Genomic DNA, 18,603 nt, shown 5'->3' on the forward strand with positions numbered 1-18,603 from the left:
AAATTAATTGCAAATTTCATTCTCAGTTTTCCTGCTATATTTTGAGCAAGCCATCATAATAAATAATAGTAATTTTCTAGCTACCTGAGAAGGTATTCAAGCATTTGCTTTTCTAGACTTTTAGCTGTTTCCTTTAGTAACACTGAAAATTGTCCTTCTATATGGCATGTAAATTTGAAGAAAAATGTGTTGGCAGAGTGAGACCTTTGGATTACTCAAATACTGCAGGAATATAATTCCCCCATAGCACAGATTTTTCTTTCTCTGTTTAGAAACATATAATAGATATTTATGTTTTCCAATAAAAACTACTGACACTAAGCTTCAAGAATCAGGGATAAAATATAACAATGAATGTTGGGAGTTGGATGGATGGAGAAAGAAGAACTGCCCCTTGAGAAAATTAACTAAGAATGTATTAAGGTATTCCTTCTTTTGAGGCATATAGCAAGAGTTCAAAGGATGATGGTATAGAACAGAAGAAAAATCTACCAGTCTGTTTTCTCATTTATGCATTTGGAATCTGATGGTACCCTTGCTATCACAGAAATTATTAAAAGTTCTGTGAGGCTCAGACTGCAGAGCTAATTCTACCACCTCTCGAGGGGATTTTCCTTTGGAAACCTTGTCCCCACCGCTAATATTTATTTTCGTCTCCTGTTATTCTTTGCATATCAAACCCAGCTCTTTCCTTCCTCTCAGCACCAGCTCCTGATTGAGCTGTTGCCCTGGGAAATGAATCAATTAAGTTTGTGTTTGTTCTTGCCTCTGTGGAAGACAGTATGGAAGCAGTGGGGCCTGTTGCTCTATAATGACCGTGTCCTCTGTTGGTGGGGGGCTGATGCTTGGCTGAGCCTGTCACCCTGGTTGCTCTGGGTAAGCTCTGTGGCTGGTTGCAGCCCTGATGGCAGAGGCAGAATTCCTTGAGGCTGCAGAATGCCCTGGAATCCTCCTGGGTGCTCCTTGTGCTGCTCCCTCTGTACAGAACCATCTGTCTGGTGCACCGGGGCGTTGCCTATTCCTGCCTCAGAACAGCTGAGATCAGAGCTGCTTCTGTGAACCAACAGTGACAGGAGAATGAACCAAATTGTCTGTAGCCCCCCGTAGAAAGATGCTTTTCTGGAGCTGCAGTGCAATGTCTGCAAAGAGGCTTTGCAGTGAGAAACTCAGAGAGCTCTCAGGACACAGCAGGTCAGACAAGTCATGCACCTGCAGCTGCCACAGCACTGGCTGGATGCAGAGATATAAAAGTCCCTTGAGGAAACCATGCCCTTCATTCACCTAATATTTATTACTTTTAGGGTAGAGTGAAAGTAGCGGTTTGCCTTTAGAAAATCAAAATATTAAAATAATTTGTCATTTCAAATGAAAAGAAACATTAAATAATAATAATAGAAACTGTCCCGGCCTTCAGTAACTGGACAGAAATCCACCATTTCTCCATTGCCTTTTCTAGTTATCAACCAGACCTAAAGCAGTTCCAAACATAAATTAAAGTCTCCAAAAGGTTTAAATTAAGGTATCCAAAAGGTTTGAAGAGTGATCCAGAGTATTCTCTCAGCTGCTCAGCAGCAGCATTGGTCACACGGATCCCTTTTATCACTGGCCCTGAGCAGAAATGCAAGTGCCAGCAGTTCTTGGCTTAGAAGGGGCTCTTCCCATTTGCAGAAATGATCAATGTTCCTACACTGACAAGCCCCGAGTCTTTAAGGTTCTTTAAGGACTTTTAGGAACCTGTTTAAGGTTCTGTTGAACCTTTCAGGTGCATTTCCAGAGATATTCATAGGTCTAAGTGCATTCTGAGGAAGATGGGTAGCTGTAGGGCTTGGCCCACCACATTGCTGGTGATAAATCTTTTCCTCATAGAGCTGCTCTTTGAACAAAAGGAAACAGGACAGTCCTTAAAATGTGGCCTCAAGGCTGGGCTACAAAAAACACCTCTGCCAGCTCTCTGCCACAACTGCCTTACTCAGGAAAAAGCTTTGCCCACTTACAAAGCAGGGGAGATGGAGAAAACAAAGCAAAGATTATGCTCTGGGTGAAATTCAGATGTAGGTTTTGTTCTTGTTTGATGAGGAAATCAGAAGAATCTATTTCTATAAGAGAGGCCAGCAGCCAGCAGAATTACCTGTGTTATTCCCTACTCTGGCAGAAGTTTGATATAAATTAACTGAGACAAATGTTACTGTCCTACTTATTTAAAAATATATGCATTTAAGCACTTCTGTCTTTCCCAAAGATGCTAATAATTATATTCCAATTGCTTTGGAAACAGCAGTTGTGCACCACGGACATCACATGAAGACTGTGTCCTTACAAAATCTGCTTTTACATTCCACTTCACAAATGAGCAAACTGCAGCACTGAAATGCCTGGTGTTGGAGAACTAAATAATAATCTAGTTCCATCTGTCTACGTGAGATAATTCAAGAGGGTACAAGTACATGACAATTTGATGACTAAGATCCCTAAGAGACTACCACTGTTGGAAATGGGAATGGCTTTCCTCTAAATTCTGAGCTTTATTTTTTTTTCCTATAATTGGTTACTCTAACAGACTTCACAGGATACCTTCAGAAAAAAAAAAAAAGCTTTCTGACAGTCACTTGCCAATTTTTTTAGGCAACAGCATTAGAGAAAGTTTCCAAAGCAGTGATAATTTTTAAAAGTATTATTGTAACTCAATAAACGTTTACATGCAGAAATTGTTGGATCCCAAGCAGTGGACTTCTTGCCTAGAAAATTTTAAGACACTGAATATTAGAAGTGCTTGTTAGCAATTCCAAATAGAGTTTACTTTTTTTAAAGTATGCAGTATATTTTGATAGTAACAAAACCTCAGAAATGTATGCAAAACTTTCAAGCACTTGACACAAAGAGAACTCTCATGTTTTGATTAAACAATCCATTTGAAATTATTTGTTTGCCTCTAATGTAATGAATTAATTTTCTCAAGTGTAGTGAGAATTACAGTATTCCAATATCATGAACAACCTTCACAATATCATGAACAACCTTCACAGGTAGTCCAAAGCTTTTTTTTTAATTAATCAGATGAACAAAAGCAAATGATGGATTATTAATTGCAAATTCGATCACCTATTCAAGCAAAATCTGGGGATATACCAGATATCTAAGATACTTTTCCTACACTACTGATTTTGCTCTAAATTTACATTAATACACTAACTTTAAGAAAGGAATATACTTTAGCACTTAAAACAGGTACATGTTACATATTATAAAACATGTTTTCAACATAGAAACAACAACACAGAAATACAACAGAGAAACAATGGTATGAATGAAGAAATGAAGGCAAAAACCCAAACTACAAAATGTGAATAAATATCAGCATCTGAAAACAATGAGAATAAAAATGAGTGTGTGTGTGGGGGCCAATCCTGCACTTCCATAGAATAATTTCAAATTCTTTTTAGGAGCAAATAAAGTGTATTAAAACTGTAGATTCACACAGAGGCATTGGGTTTAGAGCCAAAAGGACTCAATGCAACCATTCAGTCTGATTTTCCCAGACTGTATTTCCTGTACCAAATAAAAACTCCTTATGGTTGGACAAGAAACCTTTTTAGAATTATGTTAGCTACTGACAAAAAGTTGTTGCATAACAAAGAATCTCCTGATCTCCTGTAGCAATTTCCTTCATAGGCAGAATGTTGCAATTCATCTTTTTGGTAAAGCTCTCTAGTAGTGTTGAAGACTGCAGTTTGGTGTCATAAGAATAGATTCTTTTCACACTGGTAATAGGAATTTTTTTTACCCTCATTTTAACTTCTGAGTAGAAAATTCTTGACTGTGGAAGAGATGTAAAAGATTCACAGCTGAGGAGAGGCTGCTTCCATTGTTTTTTTTTTAAGTTTTGGACTAATTCTTTGATCTATGACTTCTATTATTTTCCACATCTATCATTTAGCAACAGCACGAGCAGACCACTGGGTGTATGAATCACGTCTGAACAGAGACAAAAAGCTTCTCAGAACATACAACAAAACAGAGCAAAGGTGAAGAAGTAAAAAGCATGAGAGAAATACATTTGCAGAATGGCATCTTGGTTCCTGGGCTCTAGTGGGTGGGGATGGCCTTCTCCAATCACACAGCCTGCTTGACTTGCAAGGATTCTTTATGAACACCAAAGCACATTTGCTTGGATTAGAATGATTTTGCACCAGTTGTAGAACCAGCTGGATCTTTCTTTTTCAAGGTTTATCAAAGTTCAGTTGACTCTGGCCAACACTAGTCATTTAACTGCTAGTTAGTGACTTTGGTAAACTTTATATCTGGTGTTTAAGACAGTGAGTCCTCACTGATTAACATCTCACACAGTGTTTATTCCTTTGAAGGTTTTGCTCTCTCAACTTAGAGTTTCTGAAATGACAAAACTAGAAGCCTGTATTCCGATTTCATGGAACAGCTCAAGTAAAACACAAGGCAGCACATTGCACACACAGTTACTGGACAACTTCTGGGAAGGCTTAATTTTTCCAGGAAAAAAAAATCAATTGCCAATTTCTTACATAATTTTCTGAGAATAGGGTAAGGTTTGTGAAAGATAATGAGGTTACTCAGCACTAGAAGATACCTCGATTTTATGTGCCCATTGTTGATGGTTTAAGTGGAGACAACCTTTTCATACACAAGCAGCACTTTAAACTATACTGACTGAAAGGCTGAAATCCAAAAACCTCATGCTTTCTTTTAAGCTTGACACAGAGGAAAACAGCAGCAGAATGAGTTGGGCACAAAAACTGCATGCTTTAACCTTAACCCTTAGTGAGGAAGAAACTTGAATCGGGATCCAGTGTCAAGTTTAGCAACCATTTTCACCCATATGTGTATTAGTGTCAACCCCAAATGCATGATTGATCTGGTGTGGCATTTCCATCTGCTCAAAACCAGTGATGAACAGTCCAGAGATCATTATTTGCTGAAACCATTCTAGTTCTCAGTTGAAAATCTCATAGACACACCTGCTGCCAGTGACCAGTGCTTTTAAGTAATTACTAAGGTATTAAACACAATATCAAAGCTAGAAGAAATTTTTAAAAACGGTTATGTGGACTATTATTCCAAGACCTTAAACATAGATTCAATTTCAAGTGTGAGAACACAATTCTTAAGTTTGCCTTAAATCTGAGCTTGGTCAAACTAAGCATCCACAGATTTCTGGAGGTGTGCTGAAGGCTGTTCAGAGCAGTTGAAATAAATAGCTGCTGTTGTGAATTCACATTTGAAAACTGACTGCACTATTCAACACTCTCTGATATTTCTCTTTCCTCAGGGATCACAGAGCTCATGCTCAAACTGGCCAGGACATATCAGTGCTCCTTGTCCTTCTAATCATGCAGACCTGGGCCTGTCTAGCAGGTATGAACATCAGGAAAGCCTTTGGTGAAAAAGGCATGGGAAGTCTCTGGCTTCAGAGAAGGGACAGTGTGAAGTTTCTGTCAGTGATGTGTAGCACTGGTCTGTCCTCCATTCACCCCCATGTGGAAACCCAGCCCGTGCTGAAACCTTGGGATGAGTCACACTGTTTGGATACACCCACAGAACCAAGGATGGCAAAACTTCTGTATAAATAGCATGCTAGTTGACAAGAAACTAAAACCAAAATCAAAACCAAAACACCCTACACCTCACTATTTTAACTGTTTGGGTTTTTTTTCCCCCTTCAAATCCCCATCAGGGAGGATGAGTTTGCAATTCAAGGTAAATAAAGCAATATCTGGAGACTGCTGTTCTCTGGTAGCCTGTCATTCTTCCTGTCACCTGTACACAGACCTCCTTTTCTTTCTTGCAACAATAAAAAAATTAATTTCTATTTCCTAATTCTTCTTGCTTGTGCTGCTTCTTGAGTTTTCCTAGCAACCATCAGCAATGCAGATACAACTTCTGGGGACCCTAAGCACAGTGCAGTCAGCAAAGAATGTTTTACACTTCAAGCATTTTCAGCTTCTTTGCCTTACCAAGGTTTCTAACCTATGAAAATTTCCTAACAAGACCAGGACAGGATGGGCCCTTTTTCTTAATAGATGGTCACTTTGCAGGACAAGGTGTTTTGCTAACAGGAAAATGTTATTAGTTCTGGCTAAGCAATGAGTTTCATGATGTAGCATTTAATTAATAAATGTGATTTATATACACACAGTGAGCCATAAAGATGACAGCATGCTCCCAGAAGATTTTTTGGTAATTAAATTTTATATCTTCCCAAGCATTATTCTCTGTGCTCAAAGGAAAATATTGACAGCTCCTCTTTTTAAATGTTTTTTATATTGGACTCTGCTGATAAACAGGGTACACTGCCAAAAACTACAAAAGAGAAATGAAAATATGATGTTAATGCTTTTGTAACATTACTTACTGTGGTGGCACAGTGGATGTCTTTCCATACATTGGCTTCCCTGGAGAGATCTGAGACTTCAAAAAGGTTATCAAGAATAACTTCCCCAATCATGTCATGTCTAGAAAATCTGTCAAAATCATAAACACTGAAATGCAATTTCCTGTTGCTGAGTTGATCATAGGCTACAGGGAACTGAAAGGTTTCATCAAAGACTGGATTTAATGTCTTTCTGTGAACTCGTGTCTGAAACTTCTTTTTCCTATCTGGAAGCAGATAAATCTTAACGTAGGGGTCGGATGTTCCTGTGAAGTCTTTAGCAGGCAGATCTAAGGCTTTGACAATTGTGACAGCCAGAAGTTCATTCTCATAATCGTACCGGAGAGTGAAGTTAAGTTTTCCACATGTTTTCACATCTTCTTGTTGCCCATCAGAATCCACAGACTTCTGTTTGTAGAGTTCTGGTTTAATTCTCCCAATGCTGGTTGTGGTCTCTCCCCTTTGCAAAACTGGGTCTGTCCCCATGTTAAAATCAACACTGGACACCTGCATCTGCCTTGGCAAGTGCCTCCTGAAGGAATTGTGCCTGCACACACACACACAGACACACAGACACACAAAACAAGCAATGGTTATCTCTGGGAAAAGACCATCTCTCAACAGAAAATATAAGAACAAATTAGTGAAAAGACTAAAAGAACTAAAAAATAGTCCTCTCCATACCTCCTTCAGTGTTTTGCAAGTGTTCAAGCATCCTTGAGAGGAAATGATCATTCAGAATTAATTTCTTGGCCCAGGAGACACCCACTGTCCCCGAAATAAATATATTTATAACTTTGCTTTCAGACTGTGCAGTTGAAACTGAATTCATGTTCTTTCACAGAACAAGTTGACAGTTCCAACATTGCATGATCCCACTTTGCCAGGGCCTGAGTAAAGTACGGTCAAACAGAAGAAAAAAAAGAAAAGCACTTGCAGAATTTTCATCAGTACTCTCTGCTTTTTTGGAGGCATTCCATGGTGGTTTTCCAATTAAATATTTACCAGCCTTCACACTGATGACTGTAAAAGGCACCTGAAAGGGAAATGCAGAGCTGTGTCTGGAGGTTTTTAGCATAGTACTTTGCCATCCTACCACATTTTATATACACTCGCTTGGTATCTGCTGCACTGAGGCGCAGCCTGCTTTCTCCAGAAGCACTGGGAATATTTTGTTCTGCTTGCAAAGCATTTCAGAGTTTTGCCAACAATTTTCTGCCATTGCTTTTTTTTTTTTTCCCTTTTGTTCTCACGGTCTGCCATGAGGTGTATTAGAAAGCTGATTCCTGTGCCACTAGCAAGAAACAGTATGTTAAATTCCTTGCAATTCTGAATACAATGTTACATAAACATACGTACTTAAGGGCTTATCTCGGCTCATGAATCTGAATGGAAAGTTGTGCTATTCCTACTAAGAGTGAAATCAAACCCCTGGCGTGCCATGCAACCTTAGAGTAGTATAAAAACACTGGACAAAAACCTTCACAGCATTTATCAGCAGCAGATGCCATTATGACTACACTATCCAGTTTATTTTTTAGGCATTTTCACATTTCCTTGGTACTTCCCTTCCCCAACAATCTGTGCTGCCAAAGCTTACCACCTCCTCCTGTGAGCACACTTAGTTGCCATTAAAGAACAATCCAATTGTCAGAATTTCCTCTGCTTTTTTTGCAATCAATTGCTTATTAATGCCACATGTAGCCTTGCCTTATTGCTTGGTTTCCCTGTGGTGTTGTGTTCTGAAAACAAGAGGTGTCACAGCTGTGTGTTTCTTTCTTTAAAACAGAAATGCAAATTGTCCATTTGAAAGCAACCAGGACTCATTTCATAGATATTATTTGTATTTTTGCTGTAAGTGAAGAGGTTGCAGAAGGCAAGAAGCACAAAAGTGCTGCAGTTCAGCCGAGCAGAGACACAAGAGGGTAATCTGCAGCTATTAAATAATAGACAAGAACCTTTCCCCTTTCAGCTGTTTGAGTCCTGCTAGGTGCAGGGAGCACTCCTAGCTCAACACAAGAACAGGGCAGGGAGAGCTACATAGTCTAGACTTGAAGTAGCTCAAAAAACCCCAGGTGTTTGGATGTCAAATTTAGATGAGCTCTGCACTCCTCTAGTAACACACTTGGCCTTTCTTTCTTTACAGATAGACAAGTGAAAAGATTTTCTTCTCTCTTAAATGTTAAAACTCCCTGAATTCATAGTGTCTAATCTCCACATTGGAATGGAGTGAGGAATGAAAAGGCCCTGACTGGTCAGAAAAGTAGAATATTGTCCTCAGGGAGTTTCACAGCTGTTCTTGTGCTTTTGCCTCCAAGAAGAGCAAGATCTCATGAGTGTGCCAAACATGGGGAAGGGGATGAACTCCACCCAAAATGCAGGGCAATAAATTCCTGAGCAGACAGCAGTTTAGGGACCATCTTTTTAGTATCTTTGACTCCTAATGAGGTCCAGGCAGACCTGTGTTACTGCTGCTTCTGTCAGTGCTCAGGAAACCTGGGCAGAGAGGCCTTCCTGAGTGCTCCTCACACCTGCAGCTGTACAGCTGAGATGCCCAGATGAGCACGGGGTCATAGAATAGTTTGAGTCAGAGAGGACCTTATAGATGATCCAGTTCCATTCCCCCTGCCATGGGGGATGGTGTTCAAACCCTGTTGTGCACCAGCAGTGGCTAAAACTGCCTTTTTAGGGGAAACAGTGAAGCTGATTATACAACATCAGTTTGACCAGAAACAGGTACATGACAAAATCTCCTTTCTTCAACTTCTCTTGCATTTTTGACAACCTGAGTTAATGCAAGCAAAAAAATATGAGACCCCAAATCTATGATTTCTAAGGTATGAGCTCTCTTTTAAATTTTCAGACTTCACGCACTTCAGATCCTCTACTGAATTGTTGTGAGATGTCACTAAGTAAAAGAATGCATTTGTATGGCTGTTCCCTGTGGGAATCAGCAGCACTTTTGCTCTAGTAAGCCAAAGTCCTAATTACACAGTGCCTAGTATCTGTTCTGAGTCACAGCATTTCACCAAGACAGCTAATTGGTCTGCTAATTATTAAGATGTTTCATTGTTGTCATGGCAACATATTTATCTTCCTTTGTTCTGCAGTAACAAAGGGATTAATGACTGTGATAATGAAATACAAGGATGTCAGAAAACCAGGTTGTTAAAATGTGGCAGAGCTACCAACAGATGCAAATCCAGGTATGTCAACCTCTACTGACTCTTACATGCAGCACTCCTACAGTAGACTTGCCTTCCATAACAGAACAAATGCATTTTGAGTATTAGCAAATCTGCGTGTAAATGTAATATAAAACTGTATTTTCATGGGCATAATGACACTATGAAGCTGGCTTCTAACTCAGTGAGACTGCCACATCTGTGACAAAAGGGAGGGATAGGGTGTTGATTTATGATATGACTTGAGATTTATGAGGGGGACTTGGGTCTAGCTTTCCTAGTTGGCATTTGAGCGATCTTTTGGCCCAAATCCAGAAAACAGCATGATTACTGGTGGTATTTAGACAGAACAAAAGCTTCTCCTTGCAACCACTAAAATCAACAGATATGTTTGTTTTTCTTTAACCTTAACAAACCCAAGCACCTCACTTCTGCCTTCATGCCTCTGGGGAACTGACTGGCTCAACATGTTCCTCTCCACCTGGCACTAAAGAGCAAAAAGCACGTTCTTGGAAAGTACAGGTGAATGAAGAAATAATTTCCATAGAAGCAATAAACTATATTGCAAAATACTTTCACAAAGTATGGGAGAGGGTGGTACTCAAAACCACAGAGCAAAATTTGCAAATGAGCAGCACTGCTGCAGTTCTTCTGCTGTAGTGGTTAATTGGTATCAAGGACTAAAGCAGGTCTTTTCATATTATCAGGGACTATGAAAAATATGTAGTTATAACTAAAGAGAAAGGTATCATTTCCCCCATACTAACATGTCTCTGTGCTAATGTACAGTCTAAAAAATGTGATCAGGCACATCTGATTGTTGCTCTGATTGGTTTATTAAAATCCTCATGCTTCAATTACAATTGCTCAACATGGATTAATTTATTTCATTAAGAGCTGATCAGGCTGCATGAAGCCATCACAGAACTGGTTACAACCTTTTAATTTGCCCCATCTCAGGTGAGCTGAGTGCACAGGAGACAATCCAGGCAGCAAACATTCCTCTCAGACCCTTTGTCAATGGAATACATTTAGGAGAGGGTGCATCTGAATCCCTCAGGACTCCTGAGGACAAGAAAGCATTGCTGCATTGAAAATGGTGCAAGAGAAGTTGTGCTACCTCTGCATCTGCCTTTGCCTCCTTTTTATTTAGAGGCCCCCAGTCAAGAAAACAAGAGCCAGATTTCAGTCATTTTGCTGGTACATTGTTTCCAGCTGGGCTTGAAACAAAAAAAAAGGAATAATTCAGAAACCTGGTCTAAATGTCCAGCCTCATTGTCATAAATGATATTCTTGACAGCAGCAATTAATACGGGCTGTTAGGACTCCCTTAAGGCAGGCAGGGTGTAGATAAAATGTTTACAAACAGAAAGATCACAATTTCTGGGTAATTTTTAAGGCACCTGTCATTCTAAACATGTTTTGTAAAATGATGCAGAATTTTTCACCCAACTCTAAAAGAAGGTGATATTTCCAAACACTCTGCTACTGATTGGCTGTGGTGGGACAATCCAAAGCACAGGAGCTGTCCCTTTCAGAGGAGATTTAACCCTGATAATCTTGAGAAGACAAAAAGAAACCTCCCTTAAAAGGTTGCAGAAAGACTGGTACTGATAGGAAGCTTTACTTATGTAAAACTGTCCTTGGCTTCACAAATATTTTGTATTCAATTAGATCCCAGTCCAAATCACTCTAGAGACCTGTGAGAATATTTTCACTGCCTGAAGTAGATCTGGAACATATCCCTGGAACTTCTTTCTCCCCCTACAGTACAATTGGGACTATTCAAGTCCATTTGCCAGCCAGCTACATCTTCTGTCTATTCAGGAGGTCAGACAGTCTGAATACTTGGATTTGATGGATAAACTCTTTCAGTTAATATCCTTTTAGGTAGCAGTGAGCTGGATAATGGGCTTGCCATGCTAAACTGTACCAATTTTTGTTCCTCTGTGTTTAGTGCAACAGTTAAAAGTTCAGAATTATCCAAGTGTTGTGGGAATGTTCCTCAGCATTTGGATGCTCGGCTCCTGTTCTGAGCAGATGGATACAGTAGCAGGAACCAGGCACAGCCAGGCTAATGTGGCTTGAAGCCAGCTGGACAGTCTCATAATTCAGGAGATGCTTGGGCTGCTAAAGCCAGTCAGTCAGACCTCCTCTGGCTGGAGTGCTCTCATTTTGGGAGCTTCATGTGCCTTCCTGCTGGCTGGTCTGTGAGGTTGGAATAGCTGAGAAAAAGCACTTGAGCACTCACTGCCACAACGAGTGCACTGAGCTGGCAAAACATTGTCTGTAGGGCTCCCAGGAGGCCAGCAAAGTATGTGCCCACTCAGTGTAAAGCATGTGTCTTCTCCTCCTTTTGCCTCTAATTATTGTGAATGTGAGCCTTTTTTGTTTGTTTGTTTCTTTGAGGTTAGTGGGTTTTCTCATGTGGTTGGTTTTGGGATTCTTTTTTTTTTTTTTTTGGTAGTATGTGTTTCCTTAGGAAACAGCACTTTGAGAAAAATGCTACTTCCTACACAGTACCTGTGCTGTAACTTATGGCATTACACAATACTTCAGGTGCCTCTTTTAGCCTTAATTTTCCCAATCTTTGCTTGTAAGACAATCCCCTTTTTATTTCAGGATTTGATCTTTGCAGTTCATTGTTTGTTTCTATGCATTAAATTTACTGACAGTGTTTGAAGAAAATCCCATTTGAATCTATAGGTCCCTGCACATCTTCACTGTTTTTCAATATAACGTGGCACCTGATGAAAATTAAAGTTTCTGTCCTCCACTTTAATACTAAAGAAACCACTAAGGAATGCAATGTGGTTTTCATTTATTATAGACCTATATGGAATCTGTGCAGCTTTAAGATCAGTCCATAAGGATCTGTATTTTTAGACTGGAATTTTAATTCCATCATAATCAGCAAACCATGTCTTCAGGAAATGTGCCATCAACAATGAGTCTATCATTCATTTGGTTGAAAGGGAAACTTTCATCTGCAGAAACAACTGATGGATCTATAAAAAACATCTCTGTGAAAATCTAGACTCGCAATTCTTTAAAAAAGCACTGAAATATGTTTTTCTGTAATCAAAACCCAAAAGGGAAATGCTTAAAGTGGCAACAGCTATCTTTACGAAGTAGTAGAAGATGTAGATTTCACTTTAATATGTTAAAATGATTATGTAACTGAAGGTACACTAAATGTTCCAGAATATTCTGTCCAAAGAACAATGCGGCTTCACACTCACATGACCGATGTTTTACCCAAAACTTCTAAGAAACCTGTGAATAATCCAGCAATCCTGGAAACTTTCAGCAGTGTTCCTGCTCTGCTTGTTCCTGGGAAAGGTGCCACAGGTGGGGGTGCCTCTGACCTACCTTGATGAGGACGTGGGCTCGGTGATCTGCCTCTGCATCCGAGCGTGTCTGATCAGGTGCTCCTTCAGCGCGTTCTGCACTTCTGCTGGGATATCAGGGGAAGTGTGGCTGATTTTCAGAGCTGCTTCAAGCACCTTGGTCGTAGCTTTCCCATTTTCTTTGACTTCCTTTTTCTCACTGTTCTCCAAAACCTCAGTGGGAGCGCTGGAGTTGCTCTGTGGGACATTGCTGGCACTGGAGGTGAGGGGTTTGCTCCTCCAGCAGGGCCAGCACAGCTTCCAAAAGACAAAAAGCGAGACCACCAGCAAGGCAAGCCCGCAGAAGCTGACAACCACTGCTAAGAGACTGACTGAGACATCTGCAAGGAAGTAGAAACAAAAAGCATCGTGACAGACAAACATGCAGAGAAAAAAAAATTTAAAAATTACACAGGCAAGGAGATAGAAGCATTTTTATTCTTATGTCTGTGTAGAGCTTTAAAGTCCTATTAAAGGTTGTGAGTTGTTGAGTTGGTTTTTTTTTCTTTTTTTCCTTTCTTTTTTTCTTTTTTTCTTTTTCTTTCTTTTTTCTTTTTCTTTTTGATATCTAAGCCCATAGCTTTAAGATTTTATCATTTTATTATTATTTAATTTATTATTTTCTCTATTATTTCTTTATTATTTTCTAATATCTGCTTCATAAACATTCCTTTAGCTGTTCTGGCCAAGGGCCAGTATGTGTATACCACTCACCACATACTCAGAGATTCTTCTGAGGAATTTTCCTTCTCAGGTAGTAAGGAAACAACCCCAAAACTTCCCAGCAATTGTTGGCTAAGGATGTTGAGATCAGTAAATGAAAGAAATATTGACCTAGTTTGCTAAAGCAAAGTTATTATAATCAAACAACAAATATTCACACTGAGATTTAAAGAAAACACATGAGAATTCTGTTCTCAAATCTAGATTTCCAGTTTTGAAAGCAAGCACCTATATAGAGAGCCTTCTCCTGATGGGTAATGTACACATCCCTTTGCTTACTGGCCTCAGATGGAGGACACAGATGCTGAAAACATCAACAACTTTAATTTCAGTAAGAGGCTGTTGATGCTTAGTTCTTTAGAACATATATTTAGAACACCAGGAGCACGTTGATGGAAAAGTTAAGCCACAGTCAACATTTTCTATCAGTACACATGAAGACAGATTAGATCTAAACTGCTAAAGGCTGATGCACAAATTTCTTTGAGATTTGCCAAACTTCTGACTCTGTGTGCCAACTGCTTCAGAAACATTTTAAACCCCAACATTTAGGTGTAAATAGGAACAAGATAAAGTCTGTCATAAATAAGAGATTTCTGTGGTTAAATCACCAGCTCTGGACTAAGGCTGTGTCAGACCAAGATAGCACAGATATATCAGCATCTAAAATTCTGCTGTGAAAATGCAGCTGGCTTCAGAGAACACAGCAAAATGCCCCAAGCTGTACAGAGATCATGCTGTACACTGAGCTACTCTGGCTGCCCTGTGTTTGACTTTTGCTGCCAAAACTGCTTAGAATATCCAATAGCCTGGTCAGAGATAGGAGAACAGATTTCATAGCAACAAAATTCCATGGACGCACACGGTTTTACACGATGGTGGATCACCAGGACTGCCAGTTGAGCCCTAATTAGGAGTTTTATTCTATGTGACATGCTTCCATTTGATTTTTCCAATATCCTGTAATATTATAACCAAAAAAATCCCTTTCCTTTTCAAAACAGCCTTTAAATGCCTTAAAATTATTCACTAAACCCTGCTTAAATATCCCTCAAGTAATGGCTGCTGCTGTTTGTTACAACAAGTTTTGACAGCTGAACAGCTAATACTTGATTGTATCCATAACTCCAGGCTACAGGCTACTAGACTGAATCACTGGAAAACTGCAAAGAGAATTTGAGCATATTTTTATAGATTTTCACGTGAGTATAAAGGTATGGATTAGCTCCATGAAAAATAATGTACTTCACTAGTGCTTATGAGAATTGAAGACAGAAAGATGAAGCAGAATGATGAAGATAGAGAGCTGAAGGTGAAAATTTGCAATGTTTTCTATGTTAATATATAATATCCAAATGCATCTCTCAGTAACAAACACTGAACTTACAGAACCAAACTGAACTTTCAGACCACTCTTCATGAAAATGTGTGAGAAAAGCAAAAATGTATAGAAAATGTTGTGGTCTGGAGATCATACGCTTCCAGCCAATTGCTAGCCATAGATCAGGAATTACAATAGGTAAATGATCATTCTCAGTGGGTGGTTTGGATGTGTCCTTCTGTTTCAGAGGATGACAGGCATTAATAGCAAGGAGAGAGGCTCTTGCATGATCCTCAGGAAAGGATCTGTAGTGGGTTGATTGACAGATGCCAGAGGCCCATCAAAGCTGCTCTGTCAGACCCCTCCTCAGATGGACGGGAAAAAAATATGACAAAAAAGCTTGTGGGGCAAGATAAGGACAGGGAGAGATCACTCAGCAATTACTGTCATGGGCAAAACAGACTTAACTTGGGGAAATAAACTTATTGCCAGTCAAATAAATGGTGACAAATAAAACCAAGCCATAAACCACTTTTCTGCCCTCCTCCCTTCTTCTGGGGCTCAACTTCACTCCTGCTTCCTCTGCCTCCCCCCTGCAGAAGCCCAGGGGGAAGGGCAATGAGGCTGCACCAGCTCATCACACATTGTCTCTGCTGCTCCATCCTCTTCAGGACTCCTCACACTCCTGCCCTGCTGCTCTCCTGCAGTGTGTGGTCCCTGGCAAGGGAGCCAGTCCTGCACAAACTCCAGTGGGAATCCTTCCCACACCCTGCCCCAGGGTGTCCCTTCTCCTGGGAGCAGACCCTGGGGAGCACACTCTCCAGCACGAGCCCACTGCAGGGTCAGCAGGCATTGTAGAAATTTTTTCCCCTGATGAGGGGGAGAGAATGATGCATCTGACTCCATCTGATCAGAAGGCTGATTAATTACTTTATTATACTATATTATTCTCTATTATATTACATTATATTACATTACATCTAAACTGAATCTGCCAAGCACTCAACTGAACTCAACTGCCCACAATCTCATGACTGTCAGCTGACAGTCCCCACACACACACTTGGCCCTGACAGGCCAAGGAAACAAAACACCATCACTTTGGGTAAACAGTCTCCATATTGCACTCTACTTTTGCACAAACACAGGCACAGCCAATGATAAGAATTGTTTTTCCTTTCTCTGAGGTTCAGAGAATGTGAAACCCAGAAATATTCTTGGGAAAAATTCCGCCTTGCTTGTCTCTGTGAAGAGAAATGTGGCGACAAGGAGTCTTGGCAGCAAGACTACTCCAGTGAGGGATCCTCTCTCTTTCCACAGGTCCACAGATCCTGCCAGGGGCCTTCTGCAGGGTGGGCTCCTCACAGGGTCACGGCCTCCTTTGGGAATTCACCTGCTTTGGGATTGGGATGGGCTGCAGCAGTGAAGACCTGCAGAGGGAGGCACCTCACTCTCACACGTGGAGCGTAGCCATGATATTTTCTAAAAATCCTTTCCTTGGGATTTTTTCTCCTGAGAAGCTGAGAGGCCTCAGGAACAAAATGTAGACAATGATTATCTGCTGCTGTGGAATGCAACAGGTGGATCTGTGATTGGCCTCATGTGGTTGTTTCTAATTAATGGCCAATCACAGCCCAGCTGTCTCAGACTGTCTTGGTCAGTCAGAAGCATTTGTTACCATTATTTTTCTATTCTTAGCTAGCCTTCTGATGAAATCCTTTCTTCTATTATTTTAGTATAGCTTTAATATAATATATATCATAAAATAATAAATCAAACCTTCTGAAACATGGAGTCAGATCCTCATCTCTTCCCTCATCTTAAGACCCCTGTGAACACGGTCACACTGGAGCTCCCCCTCCTCTCCTTCTTCACAGACCTTGGTGTCTGCAGATTTGTTCCTCACAAATTCTCACTCCCCTCCTCAAGCTGCTGATGCACAGCAGGTTTTTTTTTTTCTCCCTTCTTAAAAACCTTTTCCTGCAACCCCTGTGTGTGGGGGGCTCAGCCTTGGCCATCCTGGAGCCAGCTGTCCTTGGCTCTGTTGGACATGGGGGAAGCTTCCAGAAGCTTCTCACAGACGCCCCCTCCTGTTACCAAAACCTGGCCAGGCAAACCCAATGCACAGTCAAAAATGAGTTTAGTATATTCATACAGATGAAGAACCTCACTGAAGAACCTTCTTTGATAGATTGAACCAGACCAACCTGGTCAGGCAACGTGGCCAAATTTTTTTTCTCTTCTCAAAGTGTGACAAAAACTGGAACTCTTGAAAATGTTGACAGTCTTCCAGAAATAAATAAAAATTAAGGAAAAAAAAAAGAGAACAGAACAAAAAATGAATTCAATTTTGGGTGACTTGCAATATTGCCAGCTCAGTTTAGGGACAGTTGGCATAATTAGATTATATTTTGAGAGGAAGACTTTTAGAGCTGAAAATTGTAGGGTTTTTTTCCATTTGGAAAATGTTGAAGGAGGATGTTTTAACAACTTTGAAACTGCTGGAAACATTTCAAAACCAGAAATATGAAAATTGATCCCTTCCAGCAGAGTCTCAATTTGATGAATAGATACTATCACTGAAAAACATTGCATCAAAGCATTTCTAGCCAATTCTAATTTAAGTTTTTCACTGCAAGACATTTTTCAAGCCTTCAAATAACTTCTTGTCTCCTTTCAACACCTACTCCTGTACTTCAACTTTCTCTAAGCTGTTTTTCTGGATTTCCATTAAGCTACTTCAAAGTTGAAAAAGCTCCCAAAATCCTTACAGAAAATATGTTTTATATCTGTAAAATAATCCCATGAAACATCTAAAGTCTTATCAGCAGAGATAAGGAACTAATTCTATAAACAGGTGGAGTCTCAATTTTTGGCTATTTTATTAATAAATTTAACAGCCTCACATATTGAATTTCATAGTGCAACAAATACAGGAAACATTTGAATTGCAAGAAAAATCACCAAAAAATAGTTCATTAAGAAAAACTACCTAATTACATTTATTACCACAATTGCAAAAAAGCAATCACTATGCCATGAAATAAAAATTGACATAAAAAGCATATTGTTCAATGTCCTTCCTTCTGTCAGTCACTCAACTGAGCAATTATGAGACATTTGTTATTATGTGAAGAGTGAACTCATCTGAAGAGCAGTCAAACCCTTTGTGTGTTGGGCTGGATATGCCTCTTTTATTAAGGTTTTTTAGGAAGTTTGGTTGAACAATGTAGAACATTAAGAGGAAGTTCTGCAGACTTGGAACTTCTTCACATCCCTGCCAAGGAATCCTGAATGGGAAGAAAAATGGGTACTGAAGGATGGATTTGCAGTCAGACCAGGGTTGCACTTCACATAAAAAAGTGTTGTTTTAAGATATAGAACTGGTGACAAATTCAAAGACTGCCTAAGTTTTTAAGGGCAGAGGAGATAATGATGGGAGAGCATTAATTGTCAACATTGTGAATAATGTTCTCACTGGTCCAAAAGAAAACAAAACCAATCTTGCACAACTCTTTTTGAACTGGTAATTGCAGATTGTCTGCAATGGTTTAGATTTGCATAGAACAGGACATCCCTCTGAAA

At 39.9% G+C, this 18,603-nt stretch overlaps 1 protein-coding gene across 1 annotated transcript in view; it reads right to left on the reverse strand.

The window, feature by feature from the left end:
* Positions 1-18,603, reverse strand: part of SYT10 (synaptotagmin 10) — a 37,166-nt gene that overhangs the window by 10,417 nt on the left and 8,146 nt on the right. Inside the window, exons 2-3 of the mRNA XM_054631922.2 lie at positions 12,958-13,315; positions 6,383-6,947 (exon numbers count right to left, since the gene is read on the reverse strand). Of these exons, the coding sequence (XP_054487897.2) occupies positions 6,383-6,947; positions 12,958-13,315 (923 nt within the window). The remainder of the gene's footprint in view (positions 1-6,382; positions 6,948-12,957; positions 13,316-18,603) is intronic.

Source organism: Agelaius phoeniceus, chromosome 5, assembly GCF_051311805.1.
Source record: "Agelaius phoeniceus isolate bAgePho1 chromosome 5, bAgePho1.hap1, whole genome shotgun sequence".
NCBI classification, from domain to species: domain Eukaryota; kingdom Metazoa; phylum Chordata; class Aves; order Passeriformes; family Icteridae; genus Agelaius; species Agelaius phoeniceus.